Source organism: Dama dama, chromosome 5 (assembly GCF_033118175.1).
Source record: "Dama dama isolate Ldn47 chromosome 5, ASM3311817v1, whole genome shotgun sequence".
Taxonomy (NCBI): domain Eukaryota; kingdom Metazoa; phylum Chordata; class Mammalia; order Artiodactyla; family Cervidae; genus Dama; species Dama dama.
This window is the reverse complement of record NC_083685.1, coordinates 110863277-110889855: the sequence shown is the minus strand read 5'-3', so window position 1 is coordinate 110889855 and position 26579 is coordinate 110863277. Positions and strand designations below refer to the sequence as shown.

Genomic DNA, 26579 nt, shown 5'->3' with positions numbered 1-26579 from the left:
CACCTCATAATACAAGAAAATATATTTCAATAATACTCAGTTATACATATTCCATTGGGTATGTTGACCTACTAAAATATAGATTAAAAAAACTTATAATATGTAATCTCTGAAGAACATGTCAATAATAATTTATTAATATTAAAAAGGACCCATCATGCCAAGGTGTTTTTACTATTTAGAAGTAGTGAATCACTGCAATATAACTCTTTCAAATTGAATAGATCCAATAAAAAAAAACATTTTATAGACAGAACCAATAAAGAAAACACTTTATAGACAGAACCGATAAAGAAAACACGTGGTGGCACCAGTGGTAAAGAACATGCTTGCCAGTGCAGGAGATGTAAGAAACATGGGTTCAATTCCTGGATCGGGAAGATACCCTGGAGGAGGGCAGGGCAACCCACTCCACTCCTTGCCTAGAGAGTCTCATGGACAGAGGAGCCTGGCAGGCTAAAGTCCATAGGGTCTCAAAGAGTCAGACATGAATGAAGTGACTTAGCACACACAGCACAATAAAGAAAACGGGCACTTCCTTTGGGATCTTTTACACCTTAATGAACATCCGGTAGTCCAAAGGAATCAGAGTATTCTTCCTTGTACACGAGTGGTTCTCTCTCTAATCTAAGATGGGTCTTTAATCCTATTTTCCTACCAGCCTTTCATATGATTGCTCTTAACCTCTTTGACAGCAGAGGAGATTTAGTCCCCATAAAATCCACTCTCAACATATTATCCTGGAGTTAAATACATAAATAAAAACTTGTGAAATCCAGCAAAGCAATGTCTTATAATGAGTCTACTTGAAGGATACATCAGATAAAGGAAGAAATATGAGTGCTGATTTACTTGGCTTTAACCAAATTAGATAGCTCAGAATATAAGAGGAAAAGGAAATGTGCCATTTCTAAATATAGGAATATTTACCAGATAAACACAATTATATAATTTGCTAAAACGAACTGATTTTCTATTGAGATAAAAACAACAACAATAATCCTGCACATGCTCAAAGTAGTCCTCAGCAGGGTATAAAAGTGACAGATGGCAAGGAGAGATCATACTCAAGAACCTCACTCGCCTATTAACAACAGAACCTTCACCCTCTGACACCATGGTCAGCTCCTGTTGTGGATCTGTCTGCTCTGACCAGAGCTGTGGCCAAAGTCTCTGCCAGGAGACCTGCTGCCAGCCCAGCTGCTGCCAGACCACCTGCTGCAGGACCACCTGCTGCCGCCCCAGCTGTGGTGTGTCCAGCTGCTACAGTCCAGTCTGCTGCCAGCCCACCTGCGCTCGTCCCACCTGCTGCATCTCTAGCTGCTGCCGCCCCTCCTGCTGTGTTTCCAGCTGTGGTTCCAGCTGCTGCAGGCCTACTTGCTGCATCTCCAGCTGCTGCAGGCCCCAGTGCTGCCCGCCTGTCTGCTGCCAGCCCACCTGCCCTCGCCCCACCTGCTGCATCTCTAGCTGCTACCGCCCTTCCTGCTGTGGGTCCAGCTGTGGTTCCAGCTGCTGCAGGCCCCGCTGTTGCCAGTCTGTGTGCTGCCAGCCCACCTGCTCCCGCATCTCCAGCTGCTGCCGCCCGAGCTGCTGCCTGCACCCAGTGTGTGGCCGGGTCTCCTGCCACACCACTTGCTATCGGCCCACCTGTGTCATCTCCACCTGCCCCCGCCCCGTGTGCTGTCCCTCCTCTTGCTGCTGAATCTCTGCTTTGAACACACTGCTTCCTCATTTCCTCCCTCCCCACAGTTGCAGAGCTTCTTTTTAACCTGTGGAGGGTTCAAGAGAGCTGGTTTCTTGAATTTCATAAGCAAACACTAGGCATACTGAGCCCACTTTCTAACTTCTCTCCAAACTCCCCCACTTCTGAATGTAATCACTCAGAATCTCCCAGGAAATTATATTCTCCTAACACTCCTCCCTTTTTCTTCAGCACATCTATTTTTCATGCTTAAGGAACTTGTCTAAATCACTTGTGAGACCATTGAATTTATCTCTCTGACATGTTTTTTGGTGATTTTCTTATGTCTTGTTATTTCCATGAACCTAAATAAATGTCCTCCTACTGGCACTGAAAATTGAATCTGATTGTTACTCTCTTTCTTTTTTAAGTATTTACATTTTGATCCAAAGCAATTGTATTTTGCCTGCACCTGCGAAAGAGCAGAAATTAATCAACCTTCAGTTCAGTTCAGTTCAGTTAAGTCACTCAGTCGTGTCCGAATCTTTGTGACACCATGGACTGCAGCACACCACGCCTCCCTACTCATCACCAACTCCCAGGGTTTACTCAAATTCATGTCCATTGAGTCGGTGATGCCATCCAACCATCTCATCCTCTGTCGTCCCCTTCTCCTCCCACCCTCAATCTTTCTCAGCATCAGTGTCTTTTCAAATTAGTCAGTCAGTTCTTTGCATCAGGTGGCCAAAGGACTGGAATTTCAACTTCAACATCAGTCCTTCCTATGAATATTCAGGAATGATTTCCTTTAGGATGGACTGCTTAGATCTCCTTGCAGTCCAAGGGACTCTCAAAAGCCTTCTCCAATACCACAGTTCAGAAACATCAATTCTTTGGCACTCAGCTTTCTTTATAGTCCAACTCTCACATCCATACATGACTACTGGTAAAACCATAGCTTTGACTAGGTGCACTTTTGTTGAGAAAGTAATTTTCTGCTTTTTAATATGCTGTCTAGGTTGGTCATAACTATCCTTCCAAGGACTAAGCGTCTTTTAATTTCATGGCTGCAATCACCATCTGCAGTGATTTTGGAGCCCCCCAAAATAAAGTCTGCCACTGTTTCCACTGTTTCCCCACCTATTTGCCATGAAATGAAAGAACTGGATGCCATGATCTTAGTTTTCTGAATGTTGAGTTTTAAGCCAACTCTTTCATTCTCCACTTTCACTTTCATCAAGAGGCTCTTTAGCTCTTCTTCACTTTCTGCCATAAGGGTGGAGTCATCTGTATATCTGAGGTTATTGATATTTCTCCCGGAAGTCTTGATTCCAGGTTGTGCTTCTTCCAGTCCAGCGTTTCTCATGATGTACTCTGCATATAAGTTAAATAAACAGAGTGTCAATATACAGCCTTGACGGACTCCTTTTCCTATTTGGAACTAGTCTGTTGTAATACTGGAGTAGATTGCAATTCCATTCTCCAGGGGATCTTTCTGCCCCAGGGATCAAACCCAGGTCTCCTGCATCACGGGAAGATTTTTATCTTCTGAGCTATCATGGAAGCCCGTACATATACAGTGGAGTTCTGCTTTATTCGAGTAGCTGGAGTTTCAGTACATTAGATTTATTATTTTTATTCAGAATATTCAGTTTACTCTGCCTTATAGAGGGGCTACCTTCAGTGCCAGGGAGGTGATATAAAGCAATGGAACAGACCTGATAACAGTCCCTAGGTATTCCTGGAGACTGTGGTTTTATGTTCAAGACAAAAAAAGGGACCTTACCAGCGCCACTTCTGCTCATGTCCCTTCCCTTTCCTTCTAGCAGTGCTAATCTCAAGAACACTTCTCAATAAACATCCTGTTTGCTAATTTTTATCTCTGGGTCTGCTTGCTAGGGGACTCAAACAGTCCTGAAAAGCTATTTGTAATTCACAACAGTTAATCTGAGAGTCGGAAAGACTGACTGAAATGTAGTTTTCATCTTTAGTGTATAATAAGTAAGAGCTTAAACATAAACGAAGAAAACTATGAAAATGAATCTGTAGGGAGAACTGTGAATTTTATCTAAAGTACATTTATTCTTTGCTAAGGATTTTATGTCACTTATCTACAAACATCTCCTTTAGTTAAAAATTTAAATAACACAAAAGAATGTGTTCAGAAGTGAGTTTCCTATTATTAATCTTTCCCAATCCCATTGAAAACCTATTTTTACAAACAGAGATACATTCTTATTGAATGCATTTGTATCACATTTGTCTTTACTCACAAACCCAGCTTTAGTTGTATATTTTTTTGTTCTGACGTTTATTCAAATATTTTTTGGCCTTCAGGGAATGTTAATACATTCCTTAAATACCAGGTAAGGTATATTATTTGACAGATTTGTTTACATATGTTTTATATTTATTGTTGAGAATTGTAAATACATGTTTCCCATTAGATTTTATGAAGAAATCTTGCTAAGTGCATAAGAAATTTATCAGTTTTCTAAGTCAGCCAACTTCACTGTTAACAATAAAACTCAGGTGATTCTGTGGGATTTTCTAGACATATAATCATGGCTGAGAATAGCTCCCAGCCTCAGGTATGCCCCAGATTCATTCCCCAGTTACCCAGGTGGTAACCGCATTATTAACCCAAAGTCATGGGTTTTTCTTTTGTTCCTGCCTTCTTTCCCGCTTCCTCATGTGTACCTCCCAGAATTTCCCCCCACCCACAAGTGAGCTACTTGCACTCACATCTTTGTCTCAGTATCTACTTCGGGTGCAATTCAAACAACAACAATGGATGTTCAGCAAATATTTTTAGTTGATTGATATTAAACCAGTGATAGTGGTTACTTCTCACAAAAGAGAGCTAAATTGGGATGTCTGGAAGTGAAGAGAACCAGTGTCAACCTATGTGTTCACCTCCTTTCTATCATATCTGTTTCTGTCTTAATACAGCATATGTATCCATGGTGTCCTATAGGTAAGTTCCATTCTATGGATCAAATTTGAACTTCCACAAATGTGTTTTATCAGCTGACACGTTGCTTGCCACATAAACAAATGTGGTTTTCCTCAAGTGTAACCATGATCCCTCTGTTTGGAATGTTTCTCCCACTTTTCTCCAACAGACAAAACAGACATATTTTTAAAGGACCATTACATACCCATAAGTCATCCAAGAGCCTTCATTCACTCAACAAACATTTGTCACTAATGTGCTCTGTCTCAGTAACAAAATTAAATTCTATACTTCATGCCTTCATAGTGTCTGCATCGCAGTATGGAATGACAGAAAGTAACTGTGATACAGCAGAGAGTGCAGAATTCAGAGCACAAAGCAGGGACAAATTGTATTTGAAAAGGGTAGTTAATCATTGGGGGGAAGCATTCAGGGGAAACCTGGGGTATTGACAGAGGAATAGTAGTTTGCAAAGATAACAATAAAGATGAAACATTCCAGGAAGATGAAACAGCTTCAGCAAAGGCATGCAAGCTTTATTTTTCATCTCTTCCTCAGCTGTCCTAAAACAGCTTAACTTATGTTTAATCTTACACAAGTTTTTTTTTTCTTCTTTCCTCAACAGTTCTATGCTTCTTTGGCCTATTGCTTAAAGAAGTATTAAGAATATACACTGTATTATATGCTGTATTAAAGACTGAAAACAAATATAAGATATTCAGCACAATGCTCAATGAACTCAGCACAGTGACTAGTGAATTTAGCATAATGCATAGTAAATACTACAAATGAAAAATATCATTATTCCTCACCTTTTATTGAAGATGTGTGGAACATATCCATGCACTATATATGCTGATTCTAGTTATTTAGTTAAAAATAACATATGAAGCTCAGTCTAGTGCTCTATGACAACCTAGAGGGGTGGGATGGGATTAGGGTGGAGGGCAGATCAGATGGAGGGCACATACATATACTTATGGCTGAATCATATTGTTGAACTGCAGAAAGTTATACAACCTTGTAAGGGAATTATCCTCCAATTAAAAAATTAAGACTTAAAAAAATAACTGTCATTCTCTTGAAAATCAAAGTCGCTCACTCATGTTCAGCTCTTTGCAACCCCATGGACTATACACTCTAGGTCAGAATACTGGAATGGGTAGCGGTTCCCTTTTTCAGGGGATCTTCCCAAACCAGGGATCGATCCCAGGTCTCCAACATTGTAGGCAGATTCTTTACCAGCTGAGCTATCAGGGAAGCCCTTCTTTTAGCTATTGTCAAACTGTTTCTTATGCATGTGTCTCATTCAAGTATCTACAGGAAAAAGACGAGGAGTTATCTGTCAAGTTCTCTTACTACCCAACAGAATGTCTTGGATCCATATTTTTGAAAACTTAATAATTCCAAACATGTTTATATATAATGAATGCTTTTGTAATGAAATATCCTGTGCACAAGTCTGACAAAGATAAATCAAAACATCCCATTCATGTTGGGATGAACACAGGAAAAATGTGTTTCTTCTACTTAAAAGCTGTGACTATTGTTAAGTGCTTCTGACAGTAGAGCCCAAACAGACACAGAATTTGAAACTTCCTTGTGGTTTAACAATCTTCCTGACCATCAAGATGCCTACAAAGTATCACAATCATCCATATTATTTGTGGGACAACCTCCCCACAAACATCTTTCTTTCTATTTCCTTGCCAGTGCTTCACCTTATCAGCACACGTCCCCTCACCCTTGACACCAAAATATACATGAGCCGTATAAGAAACTTTTTCTCTCTGATGGTTAGATAGCAGTGATAGGAGAGAATATCACATTCAAAAAAAATGTTAGAGTCATATGATTACTGCTTTGTTAAGACATTGAACACACCAGGAGCAAAAGTGACACCCACAAAAGAAGAATTGGGATATGGCTATCAATTGGACACACACGAGCATATCAGGAAAAGGAAAAGTGTTATTTTCTCCAATTTGTAATATTGCATGATAAACACAAAATTATGTAATTAAATGATCAATTATCCTAAGAGGGTAAACAATAACAAGGAAATAATGATGTAATGATAGTAGCCCTTCAGCAGGGTATAAAGGGGGCTGTAGGGCAAGGAGACACTCAAACTCAAGAAGCTCACTTTCCTGGAAACTCACCAAGAACCTCCACCCTCTGACACCATGGTCAGCTCCTGCTGTGGCTCCGTCTGCTCTGACCAGAGCTGTGGCCGAAGTCTCTGCCAGGAGACCTGCTGCCGCCCCAGCTGCTGCCAGACCACCTGCTGCAGGACCACCTGCTGCCGCCCCAGCTGCGGCGTGTCCAGCTGCTACAGTCCCGTCTGCTGCCAGCCCACCTGCCCTCGCCCCACCTGCTGCATCTCTAGCTGCTGCCGCCCCTCCTGCTGTGGGTCCAGCTGTGGTTCCAGCTGCTGCAGGCCTACCTGCTGCATCTCCAGCTGCTGCAGGCCCCAGTGCTGCCAGCCTGTCTGCTGCCAGCCCACCTGCCCTCGCCCCACCTGCTGCATCTCTAGCTGCTGCCGCCCCTCTTGCTGTGGGTCCAGCTGTGGTTCCAGTTGCTGCAGGCCTACCTGCTGCATCTCCAGCTGCTGCAGGCCCCGCTGTTGCCAGTCTGTGTGCTGCCAGCCCACCTGCTCCCGCATCTCCAGCTGCTGCCGCCCGAGCTGCTGCCTGCGCCCAGTGTGTGGCCGGGTCTCCTGCCACACCACTTGCTATCGGCCCACCTGTGTCATCTCCACCTGCCCCCGCCCCGTGTGCTGTCCCTCCTCTTGCTGCTGAATCTCTGCTTTGAACACACTGCTTCCTCATTTCCTCCCTCCCCACAGTTGCAGAGCTTCTTTTTAACTTGTGGAGGGTTCAAGAGAGCTGGTTTCTTGCATTTCATAAGCATACACCAGACATCCAAACCCACGTTCTAACTTCTGTCCAAACTCCCTCCCTTCGAAATGAGATCACTCAGAATCTCTCAGGAAATTATATTCTCCCAACACCCCTCCCTTTTTCTTCAGCGCATCACTTCTGGGGTCACTGATTTTTATCTCTCTGACATAGAATTCCAGTGAAGACTTTTTGAGTACCCTTTGTTAAAGATTTTCTTATGTCTTCTTATTTCCTTGAACCAAAATAAATGTCCTCCTACTTGCACTGAGAATTGAATCTGATTTTACTCTCTTTTTTTTTTTAAGGATTTACATTTTGATCAAGTAATTGTATTTTACCTGCACCTGCCAAACAGCACTAATTAATCAATCTTAAAGAGAGGTCACATGACATTGATCACTGGATACTTGTGTCTAGAAAACAGATAAATTAATCATTTTCTAGTCGTTAGTGGGGAAAGGAGTGAAACCGAAGTGATAGAGCATCTATGAGTATAATAACAGGAGGAAAGTTTTGAAAATATTTAACACAATTCATGATTTTTAACACCACCACCTTTCAGGATTTCTTCACCCATAAAAGCAGTGGATAGATAGTTTAGCAAAGTCTATGTATTTTCTGCTTCGGGTCACATGCCATGAGTCCTTCGTCCACATACACAGTGAAAATATTAGTCACTCAGCTGTGTCCAACTCTTTGTGATCCCATGGATTGTAGCCCACCAGGTTGCTCTGTCCATGGAATTCTGCAGGCAAGAATACTGGAGTGGGTTGCCATTCCATTCTCCAGGGGATCTTCTGCCCAAAGGACCAAACCCAGGTCTCCTGCATTGTGGGCAGATTCTTGATCTTCTGAGTCACCATCGAAGCCCCTACATATACAGTGAAGTTCTGCTTTATTCTGGCAGACAGAGTTTCAGTACATTTCGTTTAATATTATTATTCTTCAGAATATTCAGTTTATTCTGTCTTATAGAGGGGCTACCTTCAGTGCCAGGCAGGTGATATAAATGATTGAAACAGACCTGTGACAGTTCCTAGGTATTCCTTGAGACTGTGATTTTATGTTCAAGACAAAAAGGGACCTTTCTAGTGCCAAGTTTAGATGTTCACTGAAACTCTATCCTAGCCTGATTTCCCCAACTGTTCACTTTTGCTCACTTCCTTTCCCTTTCCTTCTAGATGTACTAATGCCAAGAGCACTTCTCAATAAACACCCTGTTTGCTAATTTTCAACTCTGGGTCTGCTTCCTAGGGAACTCAAACAGTCCCCAAAAGCAATTTGTAAATCACAACAGTTAATCTGAGAGCTGGAAAGACTGCCTATAATGTAGTTTTCATCTTTTAGTGTAAAATAAGTAGGAGCTTAAACATAAATGTAGAAAACTTATGGAAATGAATCTGTAGAGAGAACTGTGAATTTTATATAAAGTACTTTTATTCTTTTCTAAGGATTTTATGTCACTTATACACAAACACATGCTTTTTTAAAAAATCTAAATAACACAAAAGAATGTGGTCAAAAGTGAGCTTCCTATCAATAGTCTTTGCCAGTCCCATTCAAAACCTATTTTTACAGAGATACATTCTTACTGAGTGCATTTGTGTGATATTTATGTGTTTATTCACTAAACCAGCTTTTGTTGAGCATTATTTTGTTCTGATGTTTATTCAAATAATAATTTTTGGCTTTCAGGTAATGTTAATACATTCCTCCAATATCAGGTAAGCATATTATTTGACAGATTTGTTTATGTATTTTTTCTATTTCTTGTTAAGGACTGTGAATACATGTTTCCCATTACATTTTATGAAGAAATATTGCTAAGTGCATAGGAAATCCATCAGTTTTCTAAGCCAGCCAACTTCACAGCTAACAATAATATTCAGTTGATTCTGTGGATTTTCTAGACATACAATCATGGTGGCTAATATCACTCAGCCTCAAGTATGTCCCCATATTCATTCCTCAGATACTCAGGTAGTAACTGCATAATTAACTCAGACTTTAGGGTTTTTCTTTCATTGCTGCCTTGTTTTCCCACTTCCTCATGTGTACTTCCCAGAATACCCCCCCAAAGTGAACTATTTGCACTCACATCTTTGTCTCAATATCTACTTTGGGTGCAATTCAAACAAAGAGAATGGATGTTCAGCAAATATTTTTAGCTGATTAACATTAAACCAGTGATAGTGGTTACTTCTCACAAAAGAGAGCTAACTTGGGATGTCCAGAAATGAAGAGAACCAGTCTCACACTTGTGTTCACCTCTTTTCTATCATATCTATTTCTATGTTTATAAAGTAAATGTGTCCATGGCATCCTATAAGTAAATTCTATTCTATGCATCAAATTTGAACTTCCACAAATGTGTTATATCAGGTGACATGTTGCTTGCCACATAAACAAATGTGGTTTTCCTCAAGCGTAACCATGATCCCTTTGTTTGGAATGTTTCTCCCACTTCTCTCCACCAGGCAAAACTGACATATTTTTTAAAGGACCATTACATACCCATAAGTCATCCAAGAGTCTTCATTCATTCGACAAACATTTGTCACTAATGTGCTCTGTCTCAGTAACAAAATTAAACTGTATAGTTCACGCCTTCATGGTGTCTGCATCACAGTAGTGGAATGACAGAAAGGAACTGTGGTACAGCAGAGAGTGCAAAATTCAGAGCACAAGGCAGGGACAGATTGTATTGGTACAGGGGAGTTAATCATTGTGGGGAAGCATTCATGGAAAACCTGGGGTTTCCCATTGACAGAGCAATAGGAGTTTGCAGGGATAACGACAAAGACGAAACATTCCAGGAAGATGAAACAGCTTCAGCAAGACATGCAAGCTTCATTTTTTCACCTCTTCCTCAGCTGTCCCAAAAGAGCTTAACTTATGTTTAATCTTACACAAGTCTTATTTCTTTTTCCTCTTAACCTTTCTATGCTTCTTTCCCTATTGCTTAAAGAACTAGTAAGAATACAAACTATGTTATATGCTGTATTAAAGATTCAAAACAAATATAAGATATTCAGCACAATGCTTAGTGAACTCAGCACAGTGCCTAGTGAATTTAGCATAATGCACAGTAAATACTCTATGAATGATAAATATCATTATCCCTCAATTTATTGAAGACGTGTGGAACTTGTCCACATACTGTACATGTTGATTTCAGTTCTTCAGTTAAAAATAACATAGGAAGCTCAGTCTGGTGCTCTATGACAACCTAGAGGGGTGGGATGGAATTGGGGTGAGAGGGCGGATCAGAAGGAGGGGACATATATATAGTTATGGCTTAATCACATTGTTGTACTGCAGAAACCTACACAACTTTGAAAAGGAATTATTCTCCATTTAAAAATAAAGACTTAAAAAAATAACTGGCATTCTTTTGAAAATGAAAGTCGCTCAGTCGAGTCCAGCTCTTTGTGACCCCATAGACTATACAGTCCATGGAATTCTCCAGGTCAGAATACTGGAATGGGTAGCCGTTTCCTTCTCCAGGGAATCTCCCCAACCGAGATCAAACCCAGGTCTTCCACATTGCAGGCGGATTCTTTTCCAGCTGAGCTATCAGGGAAGCCCTTCTTTTAGCTTTTGCCAAACTGTTTCCTATGCATGTGTCTCATTCAAGTATTTACAGGAAAAGAATGAGGAGTTATCTGTCAAGTTCCCTTGCTACCCAACAGAATGTCTTGGATCCATATTATTGAGGGCTTAATAACTTCAAACATGTTTGTAATTAATGAATGCTTTTGTAATGAAATATCCTGTGTACAAGTTTGACAACTAAAAGATAAATCAAAATATCCCATTCTTGTTGCCTAGCCTGGGAGGCATAGAGCAAAAATACATTTCTTCTATTTACAGGTTGTGAGTATTGCTAAGTGCTTGAGACAGTGGAGTTAAATCAAGCACAGAATTTGAAAGTTCCTTGTGGTCTACTTATCTTCCTGACCATCCAAAATGCCCACATAGGTATCAATAACCCATATTATTTGTGGGACATCACCCCGCAAAACATCTTTCTTTCTAATTTGTTTCCAGTGTTCACCTGACCACCACTTGTTACCCTCACCCTTGACAAGAAAATATACATGAGCCGTATAAGAAATTTTTCTCTCTGTAGTTCAGAGAGCAGTGAGAGGAGAGAATATCACATTCTAACAAAAAAGAGTTAGAGTCATATGCCTAATGCTTTGTAACACGTTGAACCCACCAGGAGCGACAGTGACTCCCACTATGGAAGAACGGAGACAGGACTTTCAATTGGACACACAGGAGCATACCAGGAAAAGGAAAAGAATTTTCTCCACTTTCAAATACTGAACGATAAACACACAATTATGTAATTAAATGATCAATTTTCCTAACAGGGTAAACAATAACAAGGAAATAACGATGTAATGATAGCAGCCCTTCAGCAGGGTATAAAGGGGACTGTTGGCTGAGAAGACTCTCAGACTCAAGAAGCTCACATTCCTAGAAACTCACCCAGACCTCTACCCTCTGACACCATGGTCAGCTCCTGTTGTGGCTCCATCTGCTCTGACCAGAGCTGTGGCCAAAGTCTCTGCCTGGAGACCTGCTGCCAGCCCAGCTGCTGCAGGACCACCTGCTGCCGCCCCAGCTGCGGTGTGTCCAGCTGCTGCCGGCCAGTCTGCTGCCAGCCCACCTGCCCTCGCCCCACCTGCTGCATCTCTAGCTGCTACCGCCCCTCCTGCTGTGTTTCCAGCTGTGGTTCCAGCTGCTGCAGGCCTACCTGCTGCATCTCCAGCTGCTGCAGGCCCCAGTGCTACCAGCCTGTCTGCTGCCAGCCCACCTGCCCTCGCCCCACCTGCTGCATCTCTAGCTGCTGCCGCCCCTCTTGCTGTGGGTCCAGCTGTGGTTCCAGCTGCTGCAGGCCCCGCTGTTGCCAGTCTGTGTGCTGCCAGCCCACCTGCTCCCGCATCTCCAGCTGCTGCCGCCCGAGCTGCTGCCTGCGCCCAGTGTGTGGCCGGGTCTCCTGCCACACCACTTGCTATCGGCCCACCTGTGTCATCTCCACCTGCCCCCGCCCCGTGTGCTGCCCCTCCTCTTGCTGCTGAATCTCTGCTTTGAACACACTGCTTCCTCATTTCCTCCCTCCCCACAGTTGCAGAGCTTCTTTTTAAAATGGGGAGGGTTCAAGAGAACCGGTCCATTGAATTTCATAAGCAAACACCAGACACACTGAGCCCTCAATCTAACTTCTCTCCAAACTCCCTCTCTTCTAAATGAAATCACTCAGAATCTACCCAAAAATTACAATCTCCCAACACTCTTCCCTACTTCTTCAGGACATCGGTTTTTCATGCTTAAGGAATTTGTCTCCATCGCTAGTGAGACCACTTGATTTTTATCTCTCTGATATGGAAATCCAATGAAGATATTTTTTTGCTGTGCCCTTTGGTAAAGATTTTGTTATGTCTCGTTATTTCCATGAACCTAAATAAACGTTTTCCTACTGGCACTGAAAATTGAATCTGATTGTTACTCTCTTTCTTTTTTTGAAGGATTTACATACTGATCCAAAGTAATTCAATTTTGCATGCACCTGCCAAACAGCACACATAAATCGACCTTCAAGAGAGGTCAGAAGACATTGATCACTGCCTAGTCATGTCTAGAAAACAGATAAATTAGTCATTTTCTAGTCTTTATGGGAGAAAAGGGTGAAACTGAACTGATAGGGCATCTATGAATTTGATAACAGGAGAAAAGATTTGGAAAGGTTTAACACAATTCATGATTTTTAACAACACCAAATTTCAGGGTTTTTTTCACCAATAAAATCATCACATAGTTTAGTAAAGTCTTGCCAAGAGAACACACTGGTCATAGCAAACACCCTCTTCCAACAACACAACAGCAGACTCTACACATGGACATCAGATGGTCAACACCAAAATCAGATTGATTATATTCTTTGCAGCCAAAGATGGAGAAGTTCTATACAGTCAGCAAAAACAAGACCAGGAGCTGACTGTGGCTCAGATCATGAACTCCTTATTGCCAAATTCAGACTTAAACTGAAGAAAGTAGGGATAACCACTAGACCATTCAGGTATGACATAAATCAAATCCCTTATGACTATACAGTGGAAGTGAGAAATAGATTTAAGGGACTAGATCTGATAGACAGAGAGCCTGATGAACTATGGATGGAGGTTTGTGACATTGTACAGGATACAGGGATCAAGACCATCCCATGGAAAAGAAATGCAAAAAGGCAAAATGGTCATCTAAGGAGACCTTACAAATAGCTGTGAATCGAAGAGAAGTGAAAAGCAAAGGTGAAAAGGAAAGATATTCCCATTTGAATGCAGAGTTCCAAAGAATAGCAAGGAGAGGTAAGAAAGCCTTCCTCAGTGATCAATGCAAAGAAATAGAGGAAAACAACAGAATAGGAAAGACCAGAGATCTCTTCAAGAAAATTAGAGATACCAAGGGAACATTTCACCCAAAGATGGGTTCGATAAAGGACAGAAATGGTATGGACCTAACAGAAGCAGAAGATATTAAGAAGAGGTGGCAAGAATACACAGAAGAACTGTATAAAAAAGATCTTCACGACCCAGATAATCACAATGGTGTGATCACTCACCTAGAGCCAGACATCCTGGAATGTGAAGTTAAGTGGGCCTTAGAGAACATCACTACGAACAAAGCCAGTGGATGTGATGGAATTCCAGTTGAGCTATTTCAAATCCTGAAAGATGATGCTGTGAAAGTGCTGCATTCAATATGCCAGCATATTGAATTTGGAAAACTCGGCAGTGGCCACAGGACTGGAAAAGGTCAGTTTTCATTCCAACCCCTAAGAAAGGCAATCCCAAAGAATGCTCAAACTACTGCACAATTGCACTCATCTCACATGCTAGTAAAGTAATGCTCAAAATTCTCCAAGCCAGACTTCAGCAATACATGAACCATGAACTTCCAGATGTTCAAGCTGGCTTTAGAAAAGGCAGAGGAACCGGAGATCAAATTGCCAATATCTGCTGGATCGTCGAAAAAGCAAGAGTCCCATAAAAACATCTATTTCTGCTTTATTGACTATGCCAAAGCCTTTGACTGTGTGGATCACAATAAACTGTGGAAAACTCTGAAAGAGATGGGAATACCAGACCACCTGACCTGCCTCTTAAGAAACCTGTATGCAGGTCAGGAAGCAACAGTTAGAACTGGACATGGGCATCTAGGTTGCTTCCATGTCCTGGCTATTATAAACAGTGCTGCGATGAACATTGGGGTGCATGTGTCTCTTTCAGATCTGGTTTCCTCAGTGTGTATGCCCAGAAGTGGGATTGCTGGGTCATATGGCAGTTCTATTTCCAGTTTTTTAAGAAATCTCCACACTGTTTTCCATAGCGGCTGTACTAGTTTGCATTCCCACCAACAGTGTAAGAGGGTTCCCTTTTCTCCACACCCTCTCCAGCATTTATTGCTTGTAGACTTTTGGATAGCAGCCATCCTGACTGGCGTGTAATGGTACCTCATTGTGGTTTTGATTTGCATTTCTCTAATAATGAGTGATGTTGAGCATCTTTTCATGTGTTTGTTAGCCATCTGTATGTCTTCTTTGGAGAAATGTCTGTTTAGTTCTTTGGCCCATTTTTTGATTGGGTCATTTATTTTTCTGGAATTGAGCTTCAGGAGTTGCTTGTATATTTTTGAGATTAGTCCTTTGTCTGTTTCTTCATTTGCTATTATTTTCTCCCAATCTGAGGGCTGTCTTTTCACCTTACTTATAGTTTCCTTTGTAGTGCAAAAGCTTTTAAGTTTCATTAGGTCCCGTTTGTGTATTTTTGCTTTTATTTCCAATATTCTGGGAGGTGGGTCATAGAGGATCTTGCTGTGATTTATGTCGGAGAGTGTTTTGCCTATGTTCTCCTCTAGGAGTTTTATAGTTTCTGGTCTTACATTTAGATCTTTAATCCATTTTGAGTTTATTTTTGTGTATGGTGTTAGAAAGTGTTCTAGTTTCATTCTTTTACAAGTGGTTGAGATGCCCATCAGCAGATGAATGGATAAGGAAGCTGTGGTACATATACACCATGGAATATTACTCAGCCATTAAAAAGAATTCATTTGAACCAGTCCTAATGAGATGGATGAAGCTGGAGCCCCTTATACAGAGTGAAGTAAGCCAGAAAGATAAAGAACATTACAGCATACTAACACATATATATGGAATTTAGAAAGGTGATAACGATAACCCTATATGCAAAACAGAAAAAGAGACACAGAAGTACAGAACAGACTTTTGAACTTTGTGGGAGAATGTGAGGGTGGGATATTTCAAAAGAACAGCATGTATACTATCTATGGTGAAACAGATCAACAGCCCAGGTGGGATGCATGAGACAAGTGCTCCGGCCTGGTGCACTGGGAAGACCCAGAGGAATGGGGTGGAGAGGGAGGTGGGAGGGGGGATCGGGATTGGGAATACATGTAAATCCATGGCTGATTCATATCAATGTATGACAAAACCCACTGGAAAAAAAAATAATAATAAAAATAAATTAAAAAATTAAAAAAAAAAAAAAACCTCATGTGAATCTACAAGAATCTCAAAAAAAAAAAAAAAAAGAACTGGACATGGAACAACAGACTGATTCCAAATAGGAAAAGGAGTACGTCAAGGCTGTGTATTGTCACCCTGCTTATTTAACTTATATGCAGAGTACATCATGAGAAACACTGGGCTGGAAGAAGCACAAGCTGGAATCAAGATTGCCAGAAGAAATATCAATAACCTCAGATATGCAGATGACACCACCCTTATGGCAGAAAGTGAAGAGGAACTAAAAAGCCTCTTGATGAAAGTGAAAGAGGAGAGTGAAAAAGTTGGCTTAAGGCTTAACATTAAGAAAACTAAGATCATGGCATCTGGTCCCATCACCTCATGGGAAATAAATGAGGAAACAGTGGAAACAGTGTCAGACTTTATTTTTGGGGGCTCCAAAATAACTGAAGATGGTGATTGCAGCCATGAAATTAAAAGACACTTACTCCTTGGAAGTAAAGTTATGACCAACCTGGATAGCATATTTAAAAGCAGAGACATTACTTTGCCAACAAAGGTCGATCTGGTCAAGGCTATGGTTTTTCCAGTGGTCATGTATGGATGTGAGAGTTGGACTGTGAAGAAAGCTGAGTGCTGAAAAATTGATTCTTTTGAAAAATGGTGCTGGAGAAGACTCTTGAGAGTCCCTTGGACTGCAAGGAGATCCAACCAGTCCATCCTAAAGGAGATCAGTCCTGGGAGTTCATTGGAAGGACTGATGCTGAAGTTGGAACTCCAGTACTTTGGCCACCTTATGCGAAGAGTTGATTCATTGGAAAAGACCCTGATGCTGGGAGGGATTGGGGGCAGGAGGAGAAGGGGATGACAGAGGATGAGATGGCTTGATGGCATCACTGACTCAATGGACATGAGTTTGAGTAAACTCCGGGAGTTGGTGATGGACAGGGAGGCCTGGCGTGCTGCGATTCATGGGGTCGCAAAGAGTCGGACATGACTGAGCGACTGAACTGAACTGATGCATTTTCTACTTAGGGTCACATGCAATGAGTCCTCCATCCACATACACAGTGAAAATGTTAGTCACTCAACCGTATCCAACTCTTTGCGACCCCATAGACTGTAGCCCACCACGTTCCTCTGTCCATGAAATTCTGCCGGCAAGAATACTGGAGTGGGTTGCCATTCTGTTCTCCGGGGATTTTCTGCCCCAAGGACCAAACCCAGGTCTCCTGCATTGCAGGCAGATTCTTTATCTTCTGAGCCCCCATGGAAGCCCCTACATATTAACTGGAGTTCTGCTTTCTTCTTGTAGCCAGAGCTTCAGTAGATTTGGTTTGTTATTATTCTTCAGAATATTCAGTTTATTCTGCCTTATAGTGGGGCTACTTTCAGTGCCAGGCAGGTGATATAAAGCAATGAAACAGACCTGGTAACAGTTCCTAGGTTTTGCTGGTGACTGTGATTTTATGTTCAAGAGCAAAAAGGGAGCTTTCCAGTGCCATGCTTAGATGTCCACTGAAACTCTATCCCAGCTTGATTTCTCCAACTGTCCACTTCTGCTCACTTCTCTTCCCTTTCCTTCTAGAAGTGCTAATCCAAGAACACTTCTCAATAAACATCCTGTTTGCTAATTTTCATCTCTGGGTCTGCTTCCTAGGGAACTCAAACAGTCCCCAAAAGCAATATGTAGTTCACAATAGTTAATCTGAGAGCTGGAAAGACTGACTGAAATGTAGTTTTCATCTTTTAGTGTATAATAAGTAGGAGCTTAAACACAAACGTGGTAAACTTATGGAACTGAATCTGTATAGAGAACAGTGAATTTTATCTAAAGTACATTTATTCTTTTCTAAGGATTTTATGTCACTTATACACCAATATCTGCTTTAGTTAAAATTTTACATAACACAAAAGAATGTGTTCAGAAGTGAGTTTCCTGTTATTAGTCTTTGCCAATCCCATCCAAAACCTATTTTCACAGAGAATCATTTTTACTGAATGCATTTGTATGACATTTATGTCTTTATTCATTAACCCAGCTTTAGTTGTACATTTTTTTGTTCTGATGTTTATTCAAATATTATTTTTTAACCTTCTTGAAATGTGAATACATTCCTCCAATAGGTATATATATATACCAGATAAGTATATTATTTCACAGATTTGTTTACATATTTTTTATATTTATTGCTCAGATCTGTGAACTCATTTTTCCCATTACATTTTATGAAGAAATCTTTCTAAGTGCATAGGAAATCCACCAGTTATCTATGTCAGCCAAATACACTGTTAACAATAATATTCAGGTGATTCTGCAGGATTTCCTGACATACAATCATGGCGACTAAGAGCCCCAGCCTCAGGATGTCCTCAGATTCATTCCCCAGTTACCCACAGTGGTAACCACATTATTAACTTAGATGTTTAGGTTTTTCTTTCTTTCCTGCCTTCGTTTCCACTTCTTCATTTGTACTTCCCAGAATCGCTCTGCAAAGTGAACTACTTGCACTCACGTTTTTGTCTCAATATCAACTTTGGGTGAAATTCAAACAAAGACAATAGATGTTCAGCAAATATTTTTAGCTGATTGATATTAAACCAGTGATTGTGGTTAATTCCTCACAAAAGAGATCTAAATTGTGATATCTGGAAGTACAGAGAACCAGTGTCAACTCTTGTGTTCACCTTCTCTCTATCATATCTGTTTCTGTGTTACTATACCACATGTATCCATGGTATCCTATAAGTAAGTTCCATTCTATGAATCAAATTTGAACTTACACAAATGTGTTTTATCAAGTGACATGTTGCTTTTCACATAAACAAATGTGATTTTCCTCAAGTGTAACCATGATCCTCTGTTTGGAATGTTTCTCCCACTTTTCTCTACCAGTCAAACATACATATTCTTTAAAGGAACATGACATAACCTTAAGTCATCGAAAGCCTTCATTCACTTGACAAACATTTGTCACTAATGTCCTCTGTCCCAGTAACAAAATTAAATTTTATAGTTCATGCCCTCAGGGTGTCTGCATTGCAGAGAGTGCAAAATTCGGAGCACAAAGCAGGGACAAATTATATTTGAACAGGGTAGTTAATCAATTCAAGGAAGCACTGGGGTTTTGACAGAGGAATAGGAGTATGCAGAGATAATGACAAAGATGAAACATTCCAGGAAGATGAAACGGCTTTAGCAAAGGCTTGCAAGCTTTATTTTCCACCTCTTCCTCAGCTGTCCTAAAACAGCTTAACTTCTGTTTAATTTTACAGAATTTTTTTTCCTCTTAATGTTTCTATGCTTCTTGGCCTATTGCTTAAAGAAGTAGTAAGAATACACACTATATTATATGCTGCACTAAAGATTCAATACAAATATAAGATATTTACCACAATGCTCAGTCAACTCAGCACAATGCCTGGTAAATTTAGCATAATGCATAGTAAATACTCTAGAAATGATATATATCATTATTCTTTGCCTTTTACTGAAGATGTATGAAACTTATTCACATATTATACATGTGGATTTTAGTTCTTCATTTAAAAATAGCGTAGGAAGCTCAGTCTGGTGCTCTAAGACAACCTAGAGGGGTGAGATGGGATTGGGGTGGGAAGGCAGATCAGAGAGAGGGGATATATATAGTTAGACTTAAAAATAACTGCCATCACCAGCCCAGGTTGGATGCATGAGACAAGTGCTCAGGGCTGGTACACTGGGAAGACCCAGAGGGATGGGATGGAGAGGGAGGCGGGAGGGGGGATCGGGAAGGGGAACACAGGTAAATCCATGGCTGATTCATGTCAATGTATGGCAAAAACCACTATAATATTGTAAAGTAATTAGCCTCCAACTAATAAAAATAAATGGAAAAAAAAAAAAAAGAAAGTTGCTCATTCGTGTCCAGGTTTTTCGAGCCAATGGGCTATACAGTCCATGGAATTCTCCAGGTCAGAATACTGGAATGGGGGGCTGTTCCCTTCTACAAGGGACCTTCCCAACCCAGGGATCGAACCCAGGTCTCCCACATTGCAGGTGGATTCTTTCCCAGCTGAGCTATCGGGGAAGCCCTTCTTTTAACTATTGCCAAACTGTTTCTTAGGCATGTGTCTCACTCAAACAATACAGGAAGATGAGGAGTTATATGTCAAGTTCTCTTACTACCCAACAGAATGCCTTCGCTCAGTTGAGCCCTTGTTAATTTCAAACATTTTTATATATAACGAATGCTTTTGCAATGAAATATCCTATGTACTATTCTGACAACTAAAAGATAAATCAAAATATACCATTCATGTTGCCTAGCCTGGGAGGCATAGAGCAAAAATGTGTTTCTTCTATTTAAAAGCTGTGAGTACAGCTAAGTGCTTGAGACACTGGAGTGAAATCAGACACAGAATTTGTAACTTCCTCATGGTCTATCTTCCTGACCATCCAAGAGGCCAACATAGGATCACATTCATCCATATTATTTGTGGGACATCACCCCCCCAAACATCTTGTTTTCAAATTCGTTCCCAGTGTTTAACCTCACCAGCACTTGTTCCCCTCACCCTTGACAACAAAATACACATGATCCATGTAAGAAAATTTTCTCTCGGAAGTTCAGAGAGCAGTGATAGGAGAGAATATCACATTCAAAAAATAAGTGTTAGGTCATATGACTAATGCTTTGTAAGACATTGGAACCCACCAGGAGCAAAGGTGACATCCACAAGGGAAGAACTGGGACAGGGCTTTCAATTGGACACACAGGCACTTACCAGGAAAAGGAAAGGTATTATTTCTTGCATTTTCTAATACTGAATGAGAAACACACAATTATGTAATTAAATGATCAATTTTCCTAACAGGGTAAACAATAACAAGGAAATAATGATGTAATGATAGCAGCTCTTCAGCAGGGTATAAAGGGGGCTGGGGGCCGAGAAGACTATCAGACTCAAGAAGCTCACATTCCTAGAAACTCACCCAGAACCTCCACCCTCTGACACCATGGTCAGCTCCCATTGTGGCTCCATCTGCTCTGACCAGAGCTGTGGCCGAAGTCTCTGCCAGGAGACCTGCTGCCAGCCCAGCTGCTGCCAGACCACCTGCTGCAGGACCACCTGCTGCCGCCCCAGCTGTGGTGTGTCCAGCTGCTGCCGGCCAGTCTGCTGCCAGCCCACCTGCTCTCGCCCCACCTGCTGCATCTCTAGCTGCTGCCGCCCCTCCTGCTGTGTTTCCAGCTGTGGTTCCAGCTGCTGCAGGCCTACCTGCTGCATCTCCAGCTGCTGCAGGCCCCAGTGCTGCCCGCCTGTCTGCTGCCAGCCCACCTGCCCTCGCCCCACTTGCTGCATCTCTAGCTGCTGCCGCCCCTCCTGCTGTGGGTCCAGCTGTGGTTCCAGCTGCTGCAGGCCTACCTGCTGCATCTCCAGCTGCTGCAGGCCCCAGTGCTGCCAGCCTGTCTGCTGTCAGCCCACCTGCCCTCGCCCCACCTGCTGCATCTCTAGCTGCTACTGCCCTTCCTGCTGTGGTTCCAACTGCTGCAGGCCTACCTGCTGCATCTCCAGCTGCTGCAGGCCCCGCTGTTGCCAGTCTGTGTGCTGCCAGCCCACCTGCTCCCGCATCTCCAGCTGCTGCCGCCCGAGCTGCTGCCTGCGCCCAGTGTGTGGCCGGGTCTCCTGCCACACCACTTGCTATCGGCCCACCTGTGTCATCTCCACCTGCCCCCGCCCCGTGTGCTGCCCCTCCTCTTGCTGCTGAATCTCTGCTTTGAACACACTGCTTCCTCATTTCCTCCCTCCCCACAGTTGCAGAGCTTCTTTTTAAAATGGGGAGGGTTCAAGAGAACCGGTCCATTGAATTTCATAAGCAAACACCAGACACACTGAGCCTTCAATCTAACTTCTCTCCAAACTCCCTCTCTTCTAAATGAAATCACTCAGAATCTACCACAAAATTACAATCTCCCAACACTCTTCCCTACTTCTTCAGGACATCGGTTTTTCATGCTTAAGGAATTTGTCTCCATCTCTAGTGAAACCACTTGATTTTTATCTCTCTGATATGGAAATCCAGTGAAGATTTTTTTGCTGTGCCCTTTGGTAAAGATTTTGTTATGTCTTGTTATTTCCATGAACCTAAATAAACGTTTTCCTACTGGCACTGAAAATTGAATCTGATTGTTACTCTCTTTCTTTTTTTGAAGGATTTACATATTGATCCAAAGTAATTCAATTTTGCCTGCACCTGCCAAACACCACAAACAATCAACCTTCAAGAGTGGTCAAATGACATTGAACACTGCCTAGTAATGTTAAGGAAATAGGTATATTGATCATTTTCTAGTTTATGGGGAAAAGGGGTGAAACTGAAATGATAGAGCATCTATGAATATAATAACAGGAAGAAAGATTTGGAAAGATTGAATGCAAATCACAATTTTTAACGACACCAGCTTTCAGGGTTTTTTCACCTATAAAAGTATCACATAGACAGGTTAGTAAAGTCCATGTATTTTCTACTTCGGGTCACATGCAATGAGTCCTTCATCCACATACACAGTGAAAATGTTAGTCACTCAGCCGTTTCCAACTCTATGCGACTCCGTGGATTGTAGCCCAGCAAGCTGCTCTGTCCACGGAATTCTGCAGGCAAGAATACTGGAGTGGATTACCATTCCATTCTCCAGGGGATCTTTCTGCCCCAGGGATCAAACTCAGGTCTCCTGCACTGCGGGCAGATTCTTAATCTTCTCAGCCACCATGGAAGCCCCGACACATACAGTGGATTCTGCTTTATTCTGGTAGCCAGAGCTTCAGTAGATTTGGTTTATTATTATTATTACTATTCAGAGTATTCAGTTTATTCTGACTTATAGTGGGGCTACCTTCAGTGCCAGGCAAGTAATATAAATGAATGAAACAGACCTGGTAACAGTTCCTAGGTTTTGCTGGTGACTGATTTTATGTCCAACAGTAAAAAGGGACCGTTCCAGTGCCATGCTTAGATGTCCACTGAAACTCTATCCCAGCTTGATTTCTCCAACTGTCCACTTCAGCTCATTTCCCTTCCCTTCCCTTTCCTCCTAGCAGTACTCATCCCATATACACTTCTCGATAAATATCCTGTTTGCTAATTTTCATCTCTGGGTCTGCTTCCTAGGGAACTCAAACAGTCCCCAAAAGCAATGTGTAACTCACAATAGTTAATCTGAGAGCTGAAAAGACTGACTGAAATGCAGTTTTCATCTTTTAGTGTATAGTAAGTAGAAGCTTAATCATAATCTGAGAAAATTTATGGAACTGACTCTGTAGAGAGAACTGTGAATTTTATCTAAAATACATTTATTCTTTTCTACAGATTTTATGTCACTTATACATAAACACATGTTTTTTTAAAAAATTTTAATAACACAAAAGAATGTGATCAAAAGTGAGTTGCCCATCATTAGTCTTTGCCAATCCCATTCAAAACCAATTTTTACAAATGGAGATACATTCTTTTTGTTTTGTTTTGTTTAATTTTTTTCCCCATTTATTTTTATTAGTTGGAGGCTAATTACTTTACAATATTGTAGTGGTTTTTGTCATACATTGAGATGAATTAGCCATGGATTTACATGTATTCCCCATCCCGATCCCCCCTCCCACCTCCCTCTCCACCCAAATGGAGATACATTCTTATTGAATGCATTTGTATAACATCTATGTCTCTATTCACAAACCCAGCTTTGGTTGTACATTTTTTTTCTGATGTTTATTCAAATATCATTTTTTTGTCTTTAGGCAATGTTAATATTTTCCTCCAATACCTGGTAAGTATATTACTTGACAGATTTGTTCATATATTTTTTATATTTATTGTTGAGAACTGTGAATACATTTTTCCCATTAGATTTTATGAAGAAATATTGCTATCTGCATAAGAAATCTATTAATGTTCTAAGCCAGCCAACTGCACTGTCAACAATAATATTCAGGTGATTCTTTGGGATTTTCTAGACATATAATCATGGCAGCTAATAGCCCCCAGCCTCAGGTATGTCTCTAGATTCATTCCTCAGTTACCCACAGTGGTAACCACATTATTGACTCAGACTCATGGGTTTTTCTTTCATTCCTGCCTTGCTTTCTCATTTCCTCATGCATACTTCCCAGAATCCCCATCCCGCTCCCCAAGTGAACTACTGCACTCACATATATGTTTCAATATCTATTTTAGGTGCAATTGAAACAAAGACAGTAGATGTCCAGCAAATATTTTTAGTTGATTGATATTAAACCAGTGGTGATATTAAACCAGAGTAAGAATACACACTGTATTATATGTTGTAGTAAAGATTCAAATAAAATATAAGATATTCAGCAAAATGCTCAGTGAACAATGCCTGGTAAATTTAGCATAATGCATAGCAAATACAAATGATAAATATCATTATTCCTCACCTTTTACTGAAGATGTATTCTCACAAAAGAGAGCTAAATTGGGAGGTCTGGAAGTGAAGAGAACCAGTTTCAACATTTGTGTTCACCTCCTTTCTAGCATATCTGTTTCAGTGTTAACAGTACATGTATCCATGGTGTCTTATACATAAGTTCCATTTTACGGATCAAATTTGAACTTCCATGAATGTGTTTTACCAGGTGACATGCTGTTTGCCACATAAACAAATGTGGTTTTCCTCAAGTGTAACCATAACCCCTTTGTTTGGATTGTTTCTCCCACTTTTCACTACCAGACAAACGACTCATAATTTTAAAGGTCCATTACCTAGCCATAAGTCATCCAAAAGCCTTCATTCACTTGACAAACGTTTGTCACTAATGTGCTCTGTCCCAGTAACAAAATTAAATTTCATAGTTCATGCCTTCAGGGTGTCTACATCGAAATAGTGGAATGACAGAAAGTATCTGTGGTAAGGCAGAGAGTACAAAATTTGGAGCACAACGCAGGGACAAATTGTATTGGTACAGGGTAGTTAATCATTGAGAGGAAGCATTCAGGGGAAACCTGGGATATTGACGGAGGAATAGTAGTTTGCAAAGATAATGACAATCCAAAGATGAAACATTCCAGGAAGATGAGACAGTTCAGCAAAGGCATGCAAGGTTTATTTTCCACCTCTTCCTCAGCTGTCCTAAAACAGCTTAAATTATATTTAATCTTATAGATTTTATTTTTGGTCTTCTTAATGTTTCTATGCTTTTTTGGGCTATTACTTAAAGAAAGAGTAAGAATACACACTGTATTATATGCTGTAGTAAAGATTCAGAACAAATATAAGATATTCAGCAAAATGCTCAGTGACTCAGCACAATGCCTGGTAAATTTAGCATAATGCATAGTAAATACTCTACAAATGATAAATATCATTATTCCTCACCTTTTATTGAAGATGTATGAAACTTATCCACATACTATATATGTTGATTTTAGTTCTTCATTTAAAATTAACATAGGAAGCTCATTCCGGTACTCTATGACAACCTAGAGGGTGGGAAGGGATTGGGGTGGGAGGGCGGATCAGAAGGAAGGGACATATATATACTTAGGGCTGAATCACATTGTTGTACTGCAGAAACCTACTCAATCTTGTAAAGGGATTATCCTCCATTTAAAAAATAAAGACTTTAAAAAAATAACTGTCATTCTTTTGAAAATGAAAGTCGCTCAGTTAAGTCCAGCTCTTTGTGACTGTATAGTCCATGGAATTCTCCAGGTCAGAATACTGGAATGGGGGCGGGGTTTCTCTTCTCCAGGGGATCTTCCCAACTCAGGGCTCGAACCCAGGTCTCCCACATTGCAGGCAGATTCTTTCCCAGCTGAGCTATTGGGGAAGCCCCTCTTTTAACTATTGCCAAACTGTTTCTTAGGCATGTGTCTCATACAAGCATATACAGGAAAAGAGGAGGAGTTATAGTCAAGTTCTCTTACTATCCAACAGAATTCTTGGATCCATATTTTTGAAGGCTTAATCATTCCAAACACGTTTATATATAACAAATGCTTTTGCAATGAGATATCTGTATACAAGTTTGGCAACTAAAGGATAAATCAAAACAACCCATTCTGGTTGCCTAGCCTGGGAGACATACAACAAAAATGTGTTTCTTCTATTTAAAAGCTGTGAGTACTGCTAAGTGTTTGAGACACTGGAGTGAAGTCAGACACAGAATTTGAAACTTCCTTGTGGTCTACCTATCTTCCTGACCATCCAAGATGCCTATTTAGGATCACATTCATCCATATTATTTGTGGGACATCCACCCCCCAAACATCTTCCTTTCTAATTCCTTTCCAGTGTTTCACCTGACCAGCACTTGTTCCCCTCACCCTTGACAACAAAATACACATGAGCCGTATAAAAAACTTTTTCTCTCTGAAGTTCAGAGAGCAGTGATAGGAGAGAATATCACATTAAAAAAAAAAGATGCTAGAGTCATATGATAAAAGCTTTGTAAGACATTGAACCAACCAGTAGAAAAAGTGACACCCAAAAG

At 40.9% G+C, this 26579-nt stretch overlaps 3 protein-coding genes across 12 annotated transcripts; all 3 read left to right on the top strand.

Moving 5' to 3' along the window:
* The first annotated feature begins 1100 nt into the window (after positions 1 to 1100).
* Positions 1101 to 1702, top strand: LOC133056075 (keratin-associated protein 4-7-like). Of its 2 annotated transcripts, XM_061141174.1 has the most exons (2): positions 1101 to 1254; positions 1351 to 1702. In XM_061141174.1, the coding sequence occupies exons 1-2, from the start codon at positions 1118 to 1120 to the stop codon at positions 1700 to 1702; spliced, it is 489 nt and encodes a 162-aa protein (XP_060997157.1). In that variant the 5' UTR covers positions 1101 to 1117. The 2 variants fall into 2 exon arrangements, with proteins under 2 accessions (XP_060997157.1, XP_060997156.1); XM_061141173.1 differs by having other exon boundaries at positions 1101 to 1702.
* Positions 1703 to 6823: 5121 nt separating this feature from the next.
* On the top strand, positions 6824 to 12630 carry LOC133056072 (keratin-associated protein 4-7-like). 5 transcript variants are annotated; one of them, XM_061141160.1, is made up of 3 exons: positions 6824 to 7351; positions 12127 to 12419; positions 12501 to 12630. In XM_061141160.1, the coding sequence occupies exons 1-3, from the start codon at positions 6824 to 6826 to the stop codon at positions 12628 to 12630; spliced, it is 951 nt and encodes a 316-aa protein (XP_060997143.1). The 5 variants fall into 5 exon arrangements, with proteins under 5 accessions (XP_060997143.1, XP_060997144.1, XP_060997146.1 ...); XM_061141161.1 differs by lacking the exons at positions 12127 to 12419; positions 12501 to 12630 and having other exon boundaries at positions 6824 to 6847; positions 6890 to 7438; XM_061141163.1 differs by lacking the exons at positions 12127 to 12419; positions 12501 to 12630 and having other exon boundaries at positions 6824 to 6960; positions 7078 to 7438.
* Positions 12631 to 21090: 8460 nt separating this feature from the next.
* Positions 21091 to 21840, top strand: LOC133056073 (keratin-associated protein 4-12-like). 5 transcript variants are annotated; one of them, XM_061141170.1, is made up of 2 exons: positions 21091 to 21227; positions 21492 to 21840. In XM_061141170.1, exons 1-2 carry the CDS (start codon positions 21091 to 21093, stop codon positions 21838 to 21840), a joined length of 486 nt encoding a protein of 161 aa, XP_060997153.1. The 5 variants fall into 5 exon arrangements, with proteins under 5 accessions (XP_060997153.1, XP_060997151.1, XP_060997152.1 ...); XM_061141168.1 differs by having other exon boundaries at positions 21091 to 21257; positions 21345 to 21840; XM_061141169.1 differs by having other exon boundaries at positions 21091 to 21404.
* Positions 21841 to 26579: the final 4739 nt, after the last annotated feature.

Bases quoted from the DNA above. Each gene is read 5' to 3' on its own strand.
- LOC133056075 (XM_061141173.1), top strand. From the start codon at position 1,118: ATGGTCAGCTCCTGTTGTGGATCTGTCTGCTCTGACCAGAGCTGTGGC.
- LOC133056072 (XM_061141160.1), top strand. From the start codon at position 6,824: ATGGTCAGCTCCTGCTGTGGCTCCGTCTGCTCTGACCAGAGCTGTGGC. The intron at 7,352-12,126 runs GTCTCCTGCCAC...CTCTGCCTGGAG, and splicing joins TGCGCCCAGTGTGTGGCCGG to ACCTGCTGCCAGCCCAGCTG. The intron at 12,420-12,500 runs GTCCAGCTGTGG...CCGCATCTCCAG, and splicing joins TGCCGCCCCTCTTGCTGTGG to CTGCTGCCGCCCGAGCTGCT.
- LOC133056073 (XM_061141166.1), top strand. From the start codon at position 21,091: ATGGTCAGCTCCCATTGTGGCTCCATCTGCTCTGACCAGAGCTGTGGC.